Source organism: Gymnodraco acuticeps, unplaced genomic scaffold (assembly GCF_902827175.1).
Source record: "Gymnodraco acuticeps unplaced genomic scaffold, fGymAcu1.1, whole genome shotgun sequence".
NCBI classification, from domain to species: Eukaryota; Metazoa; Chordata; class Actinopteri; order Perciformes; family Bathydraconidae; genus Gymnodraco; species Gymnodraco acuticeps.
The window spans coordinates 62,183-77,107 of NW_022992223.1; the positions used below are offsets into that span (position 1 = coordinate 62,183).

General features: G+C 39.2%; 1 protein-coding gene across 4 annotated transcripts in view; it reads right to left on the reverse strand.

The window, feature by feature from the left end:
• Positions 1–1,874: 1,874 nt before the first annotated feature.
• Positions 1,875–14,925, reverse strand: part of pld1b (phospholipase D1b) — a 44,083-nt gene continuing 31,032 nt past the window's right edge. For all 4 annotated transcript variants that reach the window (XM_034206038.1, XM_034206039.1, XM_034206040.1 and 1 more), the window contains 11 exons: positions 14,053–14,181; positions 13,855–13,973; positions 11,787–11,900; positions 11,242–11,352; positions 10,910–10,998; positions 9,557–9,670; positions 9,054–9,103; positions 8,213–8,347; positions 7,090–7,243; positions 6,782–6,899; positions 1,875–6,364 (listed from right to left, as the gene is read on the reverse strand). In XM_034206038.1, coding sequence (XP_034061929.1) covers positions 6,140–6,364; positions 6,782–6,899; positions 7,090–7,243; positions 8,213–8,347; positions 9,054–9,103; positions 9,557–9,670; positions 10,910–10,998; positions 11,242–11,352; positions 11,787–11,900; positions 13,855–13,973; positions 14,053–14,181 — 1,358 coding nt within the window. In that variant the 3' untranslated portion in view covers positions 1,875–6,139. The remainder of the gene's footprint in view (positions 6,365–6,781; positions 6,900–7,089; positions 7,244–8,212; positions 8,348–9,053; positions 9,104–9,556; positions 9,671–10,909; positions 10,999–11,241; positions 11,353–11,786; positions 11,901–13,854; positions 13,974–14,052; positions 14,182–14,925) is intronic.

Sequence of the window (14,925 nt, forward strand, 5' to 3'; positions counted from 1 at the left end):
TTGACAATCAGTTTGTATGTATAATCTGGAAAAGTAAATCCCCAAAATATTTTAAAACATTTATAAAATTAATACATTTATTTATTTAATAATAAGTGCCTGTGTAAATGATAAAGATATTCACAAATTACTTTCATTTACTTAAATCTATTTTTGTATTCACTTGAAATGCATTTGTGTAGTTACAGATCATCTTTAATTTTGCAAAACATTTTTTTACATTTGTTTTGTTTTGTATTCTTCAGTAACTGTGGAGGCATGCGAGGAAAACTAAGTGTTGTCACAAATTCCAGGTAAACTGGGTGAGTAATTGATGAATAAATATTCATTTGTAACGTCAGCTTACAAAGTTAGTCACAACATTTCCGAGAATAAGTTATGTTTCTGTCTGTGCATGCTCTTAAATCTCCACATACTGTACACCTGAATCACTGTGGAATAACAACATGTCCTTCCACTCAATGAGCAAATAACTCTATGTTCTCTATCTAACTCTATCTAACACTATGTTTAAGGATGTAAACGGCAATTCATATTATGAGTGCGAGCCAGGTCACGTTCCCTTTTACAGTACTTACCGACAATAAGTTCTCAGGACACACCCTCTTCAGTTATGCAAAGGCACACACGCACACGCACATTAAAATTAACTCTGTCAACATCAAAAGCTTCACACAGATTTGCATTGTGTTGCACTGCATTGTAAGGTGGTTCATTTTAATGTCTCCAGATCAGTGGGCTTTTGGGTGGGTTCACATATTTCAAATGCAAGTACGATTGCAAGATTTGAGGTTAGATTGACCTTGATTGATTGATTGATAAATAATATATTTCGAACAAGTAAAATAAATAATTACAAAACAAAAATGTTTGCAGTGCATAGTCATGTAAGAGAAAACAAAGTGACATTTACAACAACAACAACAGCATTAGCAACATAAACAGTCCCACATCTAGTGACCTTAAAGATGAAAGTGACTGGATAATTGCAAAAAGGACTCAGATTGTGTTTCTTTGGCTCCATCATGTGGTGTAATGAGAGGTTCCTGCAGGGGGAGGAAGTAGGGACAAAGGAGGTTTTCTAAGGATAAAGTTGTTTTTTATTTGCATCAGTGACATATTTTTATTTAGTAGCACAGGGACAAAGAGCAGAGGGAGAACTATTCAGAGAAGAGGAGGGGAGTGATACAAATGTTTCATGCTCTTAAATAATCCTATAGTGACTTTTATCTTGGTCTGATGCAAACTCCTGATTATTTATATAATGGTTCAATTTTATGATTCTGCTTCAGCCAATGCCCCCTCTTTCTAGCTTAGAGTGGTTCGTAGTTCAAGCTTCAAAATAATGACACTGCCTATTCGTCAGAAAATATCCTAACAAATTAAATACAATTATTATAGCAATTTTGAGTGATTTTTATTTGATGTTTGTGTCTGCAATCATTTTATTATTTTGTGTTTTTCGAACCAGTCATTTTTCCGTTTTCTGTTTATGGTCTGGATTAAAATAAACGAAATGTTAAAACTGTATCTTAAATAAACAAATGCTAAAATATATGAAACACAATATATATAAATCACTTATTTGACTTAATACCGCTTATTCTTTTCTGGTAGTTTAATCATAGACAAATTCATTTAAATAACATTATGTTCTTCTTTCTATACCAGACTACTTGTTTTTTGAGCAAATTATGAACCTGTAAAGTATTTACTGATTCATATATTTGGTTTACATAACATTTCACTATATGAGGTCTATAAATAACACCCTAAAAGTGCTGACAACAAATCATATACAAAGCGGAATTGTTGTTTGTACGCGGATTATCATGTTTATAACAATTTTGTATAACTACCACCACAAGGACACATTTTGAATGAAAAACTGAAGAATATTTTATTATGACTTATTACATAGTTTATTTATTCCATCATTTCACAAAAAGCAACACTTGACTTGATACTGCAGATCATTCCGGGGGTCGCAACAAGAAAACAACAGTCTGTGCAAATAGTGCAATTTCATAGAGACACAGTGATTAAAAGCCAGACAGAGAAGACACAGGAGAGCGTTTCTCAACCTCAATAACACCAGGTGCTCCTGATCACTAATAAATAATCAAAAACAAATTAAACCCACCTTTGTGAATTCGGTGTTTGCTTGTTTTTAGACCTTTTCTTTTAGATGGTTGTTATTGCACATAATCGCAAACTTTTAACATATGGATTGCCTTTTTAAGACAATTTTACTTGGCTGAATTGTGGGGTAACTGAAAATGTTCGTGATTTTTATCACAAAGATGTAAAACATGCACTGCAGCAGGAGGTAGAAACACAGGGAGGTAGAGAAAAAGATTAAACAGCGCATTTAACGTCCCATTATCCATAAATATTAACAGTAGAGAGGTGTATCTGGAGGACACACAGCTTGAAGACAGGCACACTGTTAGCATCGATAATGTCCATGGCTTTAAAGGCGACCATTGCAGGGTTCATGCGTTTTATCTGTAATGTTGAATGGCAACGAGCTGCTGTCATGCTGTCAACTACAAGTATCATCCAGTTTGTTTTTTGGGTCAAATATATATAAAAAACAGCATCATGCAGATCACGAGGAAGACACTGAGAAACATTCGTGCTGACGAATTCAAGACATTTCAGAAATATAGAAATCCATAGACAGCATTTTTTCAAAAAATCTGATCAATAGTTGCAACATAGAGTTTACAGTGGGAAGGCTATCGTTTGTATCTTTAAAAAAACTATCAAAGTTCAACTTCAATTAGCTTGATATAACCACAAAAACCTGCAAAAGCAGATATGCTTTGGCCACAAGGGAGCAGCAGAAACTCAAGGGGCCAAAGCTGTTGAAACAGCATTGTAGTAAACGTATCATGCATGAATATATGGGTTATGTAGTTTTAAAAAGGAACCATAGCACTTTATAGACTTCTGCAATTTCCTGCAGTTTATTGGAAAGCAAAAAAAGAGAAAACACATTTCCCCTTTACAGTTCTTTCCAGTAAACCGATCAGGAAATTACAGACTGGTGAAATAAAAAGCTACAAACAGCATAAAAACAGGTCACTTAAGGCTTAACGTAGATCCACAGTATGAGGAATGTAAAATAAAGGATGTTCTGTTTCAACATCAGGCAACTGTCTTTCATCTTTGGCACTTTGGACATAAATATTTAAAGCAAGTCTTCAGAAATATGAGACAAAATGGCGAAATCCGGCTTCTTCTTCATTAATAATAATAATAATAGCTTGGATTTATATAGTGCCTTTCATGAGACCCAAGGGCGCTTTACAAAGAAGAACAGGAGTAGGAACAAACAAACAGTCAGACAGACAAAACAACAAATAGATTAGGGGCCAAAGGCCTTCGCAAACAGATGGGACTTGAGTGCCCTTTTGAAGGCGTCAAGCGTGGGGATGTTGCGGATCTCCGCAGGGAGAGCGTTCCAGAGGGTGGGGGCTGCCACACTGAAGGCTCTGTCCCCGAAGGTTCGCAGATTGGTGTGGGGGTGGTAAGCAGGCCAGAGTCTGAAGACCACAGGTTCCGGGGTGGGGCATGTGGGCGGAGGAGGTCCGATAAGTACTGGGGGGCATGGGCATGGAGGGACTTGTAGGTGAGGAGGAGGACTTTGTAGGATATGCGGGACTGACCGGCAGCCAGTGGAGGTGGATGAGGGTGAGAGTGATGTGCTGCCACGGCTTTGTATGTGTGAGTACCCTGGCAGCACAGTTTTGAACATACTGGAGCCTGACCAGGGTTTTGTTGGGGACCCCAAACAGGACACCATTGCAGTAGTCCAAGCGGGAGGTGACAAACTCATGGACTAGGGTTTCTGCAACCGACTCCGTCGGTCGGAGTCTGGCAATGTTCCTTAGATGGAAAAAGGCAGATTTGGGAACAGACTTGACGTGGGAGTGGAAGGAAAGGGTGGAGTCAAGGTTGCAGGCTTCAGGAGATGGGGAGATGGAGCAGCAGTCAACCTCAAGGATGAAGTCACCAACCTTCCGGAGCAGCGCCTTGGGTGCCACAACCATGAGCTCCGTATTCCTGCTGTGGAGTTTGAGATAGTTGGACGACATCCAGGTTTTTATGTCGTGCAGGCAGTTGACGAGAGACTGAGGGGGGAGCTGGGAGGATGGAGTAGTGCTGAGATATAATTGGGTATCATCAGCGCAGCAGTGGAAATTGAGTCCGTGATGGCGGATGATCTGGTCGAGGGGGAGCATGTAAATGGTGAACAGGAGGGGGCCAAGCACAGAGCCCTGGGGTACACCGTGATTGACTGGGGCAGGGGGGTGAATTTGAGCCATTGATGGTTACAAACTGTTCCTTGTTATGGAGGTAGGATGTGAACCAGGACAGGGCTGTGCCAGTGACACCTAGGAGGTCAGATAGGCGGGTGAGGAGGATGGTGTGGGAGATGGTGTCAAACGCTGCAGAGAGGTCCAGGAGGATGAGGATGCTGAGGCGGCCAGAGTCAGCAGCAATGAGAAGATCGTTGGTGATCTTGATGAGGGCGGTCTCAGTGCTGTGTTGAAGCCGGATTGGAAGGGCTCATAGAGCTCATGGTTGGACATGTACAGATGGAGTTGGCCGGCGACCACTCTTTCCAGAGTTTTACTTAGGAAGGGAAGGTCAGAGATCGGCCGGTGGTTGTGGAGGTCGTCGGGTCCAGGCCATGACTGAGGCCATTTTGAAGCTGGTGGGGACTATACCAGGAGCCAGAGAAGCGTTGATGATAACCACCATATAAGGACAGAGGGTGGGTAGGAAGTCCTTGACCAGGGCTGTGGGCAAGGGGTCCAGGGAGCAGGTGGAGGTCTTGGCCGAGCTGACCAGTTTGGCCACTTGGAGAGCATCCACAGGGGAGAAGGAGGAGAGGTTGCAATGGGAGAGGTGCGGCGCTGGGGGTGCGTTGCCAGGTGGCTGAGGTGTAGGTAGTTAAAGTTATTTTAGTGTATTTTGCCGGTCCTACACGTTGCATAGTGTTGTTGGAGAAAGAAGGAGCGAAATGTTTAAAAAAGGAGATAAAGTGATATTCTGATGGTGAGGATCCATTTTTACCTTTCTTCTTCTACTATATTCTGTAAACTTTAGTCCAGGGACTGCGGAGTCTTCTGGTCCACTTCTTGCAGTGTTTGCATGTACATGTGTGTTTTATAACAATAATGTATTATTTATGCATATGAGTTCTGAAAGTCTCTGCATTTGTTTTTTAAGTGTAATGTAATTCATGTGCATTCAGTGGCACTGCTGGTACTGAGGCTCTGTCCACAACCACAGCTAACGCCATTTTGGAAGTCATTGCTGGCGGTAAACAGAAAAACTAAAAAAATATAGATGTATTATTTTCCTTAATAAAGAGAACATTTTTTGCTGTTGTTCAAGTGTTACATGCAGATCTTCTCTAGGATCAGCAGCTGTGACCATGAACATCTTAAAAGGAAAACGTTGCTTTATTACAACTTAGAGTATATTTGTATTATTGGTCCCCTTGGAATAATATCTTAGATTGTGGCTACACCCGAAAATAGTAGTTCCAACAGCGAAAGAAACACCAACTTGGGGCTTACAGGCCAAAAGTTAAAATTTAAATTAATTAGAAAAATATACAAATTTAATTGCTGTTTCTGCCGTTATATTTGTTGTACAATTTTGCATTTAAAACTAAAATAAAAGACGATTTTGGCACCGCTGACTTAAAAAATATTAAAACAGTTTATCCTGATTATCTTAAACCACTATTTAGAGATGAAGTCGGTCTTTAAAAAGTGATGGATGTTTATAATCGAGATTACAGGATTTTAGTTTCATTTACTTGTTCAAAGTTTCTTTATTATCTGCTTGGTCATCTTACCACTTACATTAATAATAAATAACAATTACAACCCAAATAAAAAAAAGGATATCAAACATCTGCTTATAATAACTACTTATAAGGCTTTTATCTCTCTTGCCTGCTATACAAATAACTTTTGGGCTTAAACAAAAAAATAAAAGCTGTTTTCTGCCACTTTGACCTCCAAAATGTCACCAGAGTGTGTTTTGATCCACCTGAATGCGTTACTCTTGCTGAGTGTGAACACATGACCGTATAGGCTGGGGTGCTTCCTCCTCAGGTCCACACCTCCATGGGCATCATGGCCTCCTTGGACCCGATGGGAGGAAGCAGGTTCTCCTCACACAGGAAGTCGAGAGGAAACTGGACCAGGAAGCCGCGGATCTTCTTCAGCTTCTCCTGAGCCCGCGCCGGGTCCTCGGTGCACAGACCGGGCACGGCCAGGAAGCCCTCCAGATCCAGAATGTTCCGCACGTCAGAGGACGGTAGGCTGCGGAAAACCTGGAGAATAGATGGAGGAACAAAACTTCAAAATTATTAAATTCTGACAATACATTCCTGACAACAAATCCGTTTTTTAAACAATGTTGGACTTATACATTTTGTTCATTTATTATAACATTATTTTATTCTGAAAAACAGATGAACCTTGCTGTTAGTAAATAATACTTTTTTTTAAAATAATAACAAAAACATTGAAATACAAAATAGAGTCAAATTAAAAGGGAAATGGAAAATAAATAAAAAAGGTGGTGATGGGGAGTTGTAATAATGCCTTGAGTATACACACACAATAATCAAATAGATTGTTCCCCTAGAGTAGACAGTATTGTTCCTAAGGCACAAGTGTTCACATTCAAATCCTTCATTTAGTAAAAACAGATATAAAACATAAATATGATAAAAAATCCGACACACCTTCTGGTAGACGGTGGCGTTGCGAGCGGAGGTGGCCGTCCACACCTCTTTGAAGAACGTCTCGCTGATGGGGTCCGACACGTCGATGGAGGAGTCCGTGTTGGCGCCCAAAATCATCCTGACAGAGAGACAGAGGCACAGAAAAAACTGAAGGAAACGCTGAGATACTGCTGGATATCTGGCAACAAGCAGACACGATGAGGAAATAACATTGTTACTTAAACATTTAAATGTAATAATAATTAAGCAAATTAATGAAAACATGAATAAAGACATTTAAAAAGCAGGATTCAGGATGTTTTCAGTACCTGAAGCACTCGAGGCGCAGCTGCAGGGCGTATTTTCCCGCCTGGTACTTCTGCCCGTCCATAACCGACGGCACCATCTCCGAGTCCTCCACGATCACCGCCACCTCGCTGTCCCTCTTTCCCAGCATGCTCCTGTCGTTGATGTTTGCAGAACCTGCCGAAACACAAAGAGAGAAAACAGGATAAATCACAGAGTCCTCCAGCAGGTGGCGCTGCTGCACCTCATCTCAGACCACAGGGTGAAGTTCATACAAAAATACAGGAAATGTAATACTGCATTATTATTTTCTGTGGGAAAAAAACTCTTTCACTTATAATATAGAAAAAAAGTGCCTGTACATTAAAAACATTGTTTAAAATCGAAATGTATTACTCCAAAATGGGTCGACACTTATAAATTAAAAGGCATGAACATGAATGATTCTTCATTATATTTTTATAGCTATGTTTAATGGTATCGAGGTTTGTACCAGAGATGGACCAATTATTATTGATTTTCACATACTATATTTCCACATAATATTATAAAATGTGTGAGATTTGTAACTTCTCAAGGTTTATTAAATGTTCTAAAGTCGTAGTGTGAATATCTTTAACAGTTTATTTTATTTTGTCCCTGCCTCGTACTGGCATCTTTGTGGGAGGAGATAACAAAAACAGGTTCAGCTTAAGTTAATTTTACCTCTCAAGGCCTTTGAAAATGATCTTTAATCAAACAATCTGAGAAGTGAAAGTAATTAAAAAAACATGCAACAAGTAAAAGGGTCACAAGCCAAAAAGACCTAACCAGCAAAACTATTTTTTGTACCATCTTGTGGTTCCTTTTATCTGCAGCTTTCAATCTCCATTACCGAATATTTTTAGCACAAGTGGCGCAGCGGAAACTGAAACCTGTCCCAGCTTTTTTGCTACTTCCTGCTTTTAACATTTATGTTGTCATTTTCCTTCTGTGCCTCCTCTAAAATAACAAGATGTCCATTTATCTGACCCTCTGCAGCTCCTGTTTCCCTCTCCTCTATTATACATGTACAGTGCCGTGTCAGGGGAATATTCCTTACACCTGTCATCTTTTAATCTTGTAATGGAGAAATGTAAGAAGCAGCTGAAGGTTTGGGTGAAATACCGATGATGACGGTGTTGTCGTCTGCGATGAGCATCTTGCTGTGGACGTAGATAAGCTCCGTGACCAGCTTCCCGTCCAGCTCAGCGTGAGTCCTCAGACCAGCGATGGATATGTAGTTCATCCACTGGTCTCCCACTGCAAACACACACACACAGTTCTCAAAAAGAGTGTGTTGGCTTACAAATTATATTGTATTTCATTTTAACACTCAATTTAGGGCATAATGTCAAAGCTGCAAAAAATAAGGATATTAGACATTTAATAAAAAATATCAATAAACTAAATATGATATTATAGATTTGAATGTGTATGTGAGATTTTGAAATGATAATTAAAAAAATTAATGAATAATACATAATTATTATATCATGATAATAAAACAAATGTAACACAACAGATACACGTGTTTATTATATATTGCAATTCTCAATGGGTGTGTAAGAATGTTTTCAAGATCTAAGTTTAAAATTAATATCGATATAACATTGATAATCCATAATTCCTAAAATAATGGTAGCATAACACATTTAAATAAACAAAATATTATATTCAATATTCCATTTGGTATGTGACATTATTTAAACGTCTAAATAAAAAAATCCTTAAATAATACTTCTTAAAAAAGTTAAATACAATCTGAAAAATGTAATTTTATATTCAATATTTCCATCCAATACATTGAGGATCATATTTAATTAGGCGGTTTATTCACTGATAGCTATTTATTGCATGGAAATAAAAGAGGAGCTGGATGTTTTGCCTTTTTTAAAACAGCTGCACTGTACATACAACATGGACCAATCAGCTGTGAGTCGCTAAGAGTAAACGGGAAGTTACTTACTCTCTTTGTGCAGCTGTGAGATGATGGAGTGCTCTCCTCGGTTCATCGTCCTGCAGACAGAGAGGAGCATGAGATCCACATTCCTCACTACACACACCTGAGTGTGTCACTGTGTATGCATAGGGAGTGTTTACCCAGGATTGCAGACAATGAAACACACACACACACACACACACACACACACACACACACACACACACACACACACACACACACACACACAACACACACACACACACACACACACACACACACACACACACACACACACACACACACACACACACACACACACACACACACACACACACACACACACACACACAACCACACACCCACACACACCACACACACACACAGTACTAACAGAGTTAACAGCACTGTGGTTTAAGAGTCAAAGTGTGTCTATAATCTCTTTAACCGGGATGTAACCCTCATCAAAGAAACTCAGGCAACAGGTGGGTTAGTGGCAGCTGCATTATCTGTCTTACACACTCACACACCTGTAGTTGAAGTGCATGATGGCCTGGAGGGCACTGCCTCCTCCGGTGCTGATGTCTCCCTCGAAGCCCGGCAGCAGAGGCGTCACCAGGTACACTCTGTACTTTTTACCCTCCCTGAAACAGTTGACAGCACACACAGAGAGGGAGACATTTTAAATATACTGATGTGGTTTATTTATGAAACATGTATCCAGAAGCTGGATGGAACCAACAACAACTGATCAGATGCTAATTTACGATTATAATAGCAGATCAGTGTTTTTAAAATGTTTACAAAGTTGCAGCTTACATTTTGTTGGATTGGTGCGCTGGAAAATCTAAAATGCTGCTCAAAGTACTGTGTAACTGAGTCATGTTGGGACAGGAGGACAAGATCATGACATACTGCCAAAGGAAACATAAACACACTATGTATAGTGTCAGTGAAGGTAACATGTTTACAAATGTAAGATTCAATGTTTGAGTTGGAAGCCGTCATTATTAACATTGCCTTTCATTTAGATCTTAAAGAAGTTTAACCGGGTACTCAACAGATTTTAACATTGAAAAAAGGAGTTTGGTGTATAAAATATGTGTTGATAACACCTTTTTAAACAAAAACATTTTTGGCATTTTAACAGTGCAACATCTTGTTACTGACCGATACCATCTGTGGCTGATGTGATGTATTAGTCTGGCTCAAATCTCCTTCTGTCAAGAGTATTTTATGAGGCCGTTTGGGATTTAGGAGGCAGACTCTTCAGTTTATCCGAGCTGAGCATGAAAATATAATGAGACTAAATAAATACTGTGAACTTTAACAGTTTTACAACGCAAGAGACGAAAATCCTGAGAAAGGAGTGAATAAAAGCAGAAAGTCATTTAATTCTCCCCAAAAGGGAGTTGGTTTCAACACTTTAAGTGTTTTCCTTTAAATTAGATTACACCGAGAAAAACATTTATAAAAGCCGCCCTGGATTGTTTATTTATTCAAGTTTCAGGAAGAAATCAGGTCAGCTTTGTGTTTTCCTGCGTTTTGTGCAGGATGTGTGTGCTCTGATAAGCTTTGACATCAAAAATAAACTGATGCTTGAATAGAAAATATTCAAACATATGAAATTAAATGAGTTAATCAATCATTAGTTTTCTGGAAAGTACACAGCAACATATGTGTGTGTGTTGGTGTGTATTTGTGTGTGTGTGTATGTGTGTGTTTCTTGGAAATCATTTCAAGATAAGCCTGAGTGCATATACACAATGACAACATGCGACTATCATTTACAGAAGACATAACATAGACAGAGTCATACAGAAGTTTACAAAGTGTGTGTTAATTAAATGTAATATATTTTTTTGTATGTGTGTGTGTGTTACCTGAATGCTTGGATGATGCGCTGTGCAATAGCATCTCCTATCTTGTTGAACACGTATCTGTTGTCTGAACAGCTGATGAAGAACTGATTCTGAAAAACAAGCAAAAAAACCACACATCTATTAACAAACAAGAACTTACCTCTCTATATGTGCTCAAAACACATTAATATGCTGCAAAATTGAAAAAAATGCATCAGGTTTGACAGACTGAAGTACATTTTTCCATTGCTTTTCTGAATTTTAAATTCATCGTTTGTATGAAATGTAGAAAATGACCTGGTGTCAGAAGTTAAGCAGCTTAGATATTTTGTTTACATTTGAACAGAAAGTACCTCTATGTAAATGAAGTGCTGGCTGTTCAGGATGACTTGCACATACGCGTTGTGGATGGACTCCTCGTGGTTCTTGATGCCAGCCGACCAATCAGAGGCTGAGCGTAGGATCTGAGGGTAGTCGGGAAATACAAAAACATATGTTCTGCCATCTCTGGAGCATGTGCAATATTTAATCATTGGAGGAAGAAGTAATAGGATCTGTGTTTTTAGTGAACATTATTTTGTTTACAAAATGTTTAACTTTTTCTTTGCTAAGAGGAAAGTTGGATCGAGTTTCTTTTTAGACAAAATGTTTGTGTTTGACCCTGTACTATTGCATATTGGATTTGGTGTGCATACTGACAACTTTGAGGATTTTGTCATGTAACCAGTGAAGACAAATTGCACACTAAAACAAACTTACACTACATTTAGCAAATGCTTTTATCCAAAGAAACTTCCAAAGCTTCCCTACAATGTAGTATAAAACTGAAACACAGTCAAAGTCAACTTTAATCAAGTGATATAAACAGCTAAAATCTCCAGGTGGAACTCTTCCTCACCTGCACTTTAGAGGGGATGCAGTTGGGTACTTGGTAGCGCTGCTCTTCGGCGGTGGTGTGAGATTTGGGCAGCAGATACGGGAACGACAGAGAGCGATACTTCGGCTTCATAATCTGCCAGAGAAACAGAGGAAAGAGTAAAACCCAGGAAATTAAATGCATCCACACACTGCAAAACAACTTGAGTTTAGGTGCTCCTGTTCTATTTGTCCGTACTTAATTTAGGTAATATGTAGGCAAATGGAGAAAACTTGACATCTTTTGATGCAAATAAGCGCCATGCAAATAGAGTCCAATTTAAAAAGATCAGCTTTCATCACTGCATTTAGTTAAATTATAAGTGACTGAGAGACTGGGACATTAAAATCCAAAAAGTACACATACCAGGGTTTCCCACACATAGACTATACTTGGGCGGGCCGCCCAGGTATATTAACGGCCGCCCAAGTATATTTCGCGACCCATTTAGTTTTTTGTTTTTTTTTATAAGTTTTTTTTTTTATATTTTTTTTTTTTATTCGTCCGTGACCACGACGCCATCTGCGATCGATTAACTTGTAGACAATGATCCCTCGCTCCCTTGCTCTGATCTCGCCTCCTTCTGGCCTGTTAAGTGGCCTGCCTCACACAGGGTGACTGGCTGTCCACATGATGTGGCCTGCCGACATGGCCACTGTCATACAGATCATAAATCAAAGCCCTTGATTGGTCTCTGTGTGTCATTCAAGCTCGGGATAACCTCAGCTCAGGTGAGGTAAAGGACTCTCTGAGTGTTTAGATAGTTAACTTAGTCTAAGTTCTCAGTGGGTCTCAAACGGTGTGGTCACCATTTATGTAAACACATATTTCCATTTGAGAGGGTAGTGATTGGTCTAATGGAGAGTGAGGTGGGCTGAAGATCGGAAGGCTGTGAGTTCAAATCCCGCCAGGAACACCACCACTAGTGTGCCCTTGAGTAAGGCACTTAGCCCTTAGTTACTCCAGGGAGAATGTCCCTGTAATCGGTCATTATAAGTCGCTTTGGATAAAAGCGTCAGCTAAATGAAATGTAATGTGATTAGTAAAATATGCATGAATAAATAAATAAAAAGTTAACTAGGTGAAAAAAGGTAAGATACACTTTTAAAACTTGTTGAGAGAAAACTAGTCTTTGCTGCTGCCTCAAAGAGGAGCAGGGGGAGAGGATGGAGAGGGGGGGAGAGGAGGGAGACAGGAGAGGCTGATTCAGGAGCACAGACACACTCACAACTATAAATGAACCAAAACTAAATTAATAAACAAGTTTCAGTGTTTTTTTCATATTGGAAAAGGTATGTTATTGGTTATGGCCTTGATTTTATGATTATTGAAATGTATACAGTTCTGTTAAATATAGGTGTTTCCATAGATCTAGTCTCTTTATTTTCCCCTCAAAATGCACCAGATTGATGCATTTAACTCCAAAATAAAAAATAAAATCTTACCGGGGGGGCATGCCCCTGGACCCCCCTAGAGGATTTGAGGTCGACCCCCACTAAAAATCACATGGATAGGTTCCTAAATACATTAATAAATACATTTATTTTTTTAAATAGTAACCCATTTCCATATATTCATGTGTGGGTAGTAGATTTAAACTATAGGGCTATCATTATGGACCCTGCCTGTACCTGTTCGCTCTGCCATCGCGTGAAGGGTCTGCTAACAAGCGACCAACAGAAAGGTTAATGTTGTTGCACGTCACCTCAACCCCCCCCCGCTACCACCACCCCCCAAAGTATATTTCAGATCTGTGGGAAACACTGGCAGTTAATGGACCAGCACCAGAGGCATTCCCATACACACAGGCGTTGGAGCTGTTCTTCATGAAATCCCAGAAGGATGAAGTGCTCTGACAAACAGTGCCATCTTTGCGCAAAATGATTATACCGGAATGAAAAGTCAATAAATAATGTTGTTAAAACTTTTTTTTGCCACCACCCGCCCAAGTATATTTCATATCTGTGGGAAACACTGCATACATATTGCAATCCATTCTTTGTGAATGTATTCCTGAGCATGATGGGACAACATCAGCGTGACCTCTGACCTTGGTGAAGTTCCAGCGCTGGATGAAGTGTCGGGCCACGTCTCGAGCTGCTTTCCCGTGGACCACTGAGGAGATGTCGTGCCAAGGCATTCTGGGAGTTGTGTGTCTGTCTATGAAGTCTGAAACAGCAGAAACGGATGTGAGGAGGACATTTCTGTAGTTTTAATGTCAGAAATGTGAGGTTGATGATGTTCTCACCATCGAAAGGTTTTTCCAGCTGAATCCAGTCCTTGTACACGAAGTTGCAGTAGTCTTTTCCGTGCCAGAAGCGCGTGTTTCCGAATAACTCCCCGACGCCCGTGTACAGACTGCGCTGCGAGCCGCTTACTGAAACACACGCATTACATTTTCAGTTATTTTTCAGCAGAAATCTCTTTAAATAAATGAGCCTACTCAGAGTTTTAGTTCCTCTTAAAGTTCCTGCTTTAAGTGCAACTTACTAAGCGGAATATCAGAGCTAAACTGAAAATATAACTAAAATGTAGCACTTTAGATTGCAGTATCTACTGTCAATATTGATATTAATTGATATTGATCAGAATTTATTTCAATGTCACACATTTTAAAACAATATTTGAGTATAAAATAGTCTATGGGAGGAATGAGTTAAGAGATATTTCAAAAAAAATTATAATAATCTCAGTAAATGACCCTAATGTATTCACAAAAAAGCCTCAAATGTAAACAACATGCTTTGGGAGTTTTAAGTGTGGAACGACTATTAATAACAAAAGCATGAAATCAATCGTTTCTGATGTGGATTTCTGGTGCATTTTTATCCTCATTCAAGGTTAAACTTGGACAAAAATGATGGTCATATTCTTTATTTACACTTAATTGATCAACTAACAAGTATTGTGTTTGTGTGTGTTTGGAAAATGTTTCGACAGCACATTAACAAATGTTAAAACAGCAACTGGAGAGAAGAGAGGACATGCGGAGACATACACTCTACTGAAATTACACACATTTGACTCACCTTAAATCAATAACACAAATGATTTAAGTAACTTCAGTCAAAGTACAGAACAAAAACAAAGGGTTTTTTCCCTTGAGTTGTGACTTCTTTTA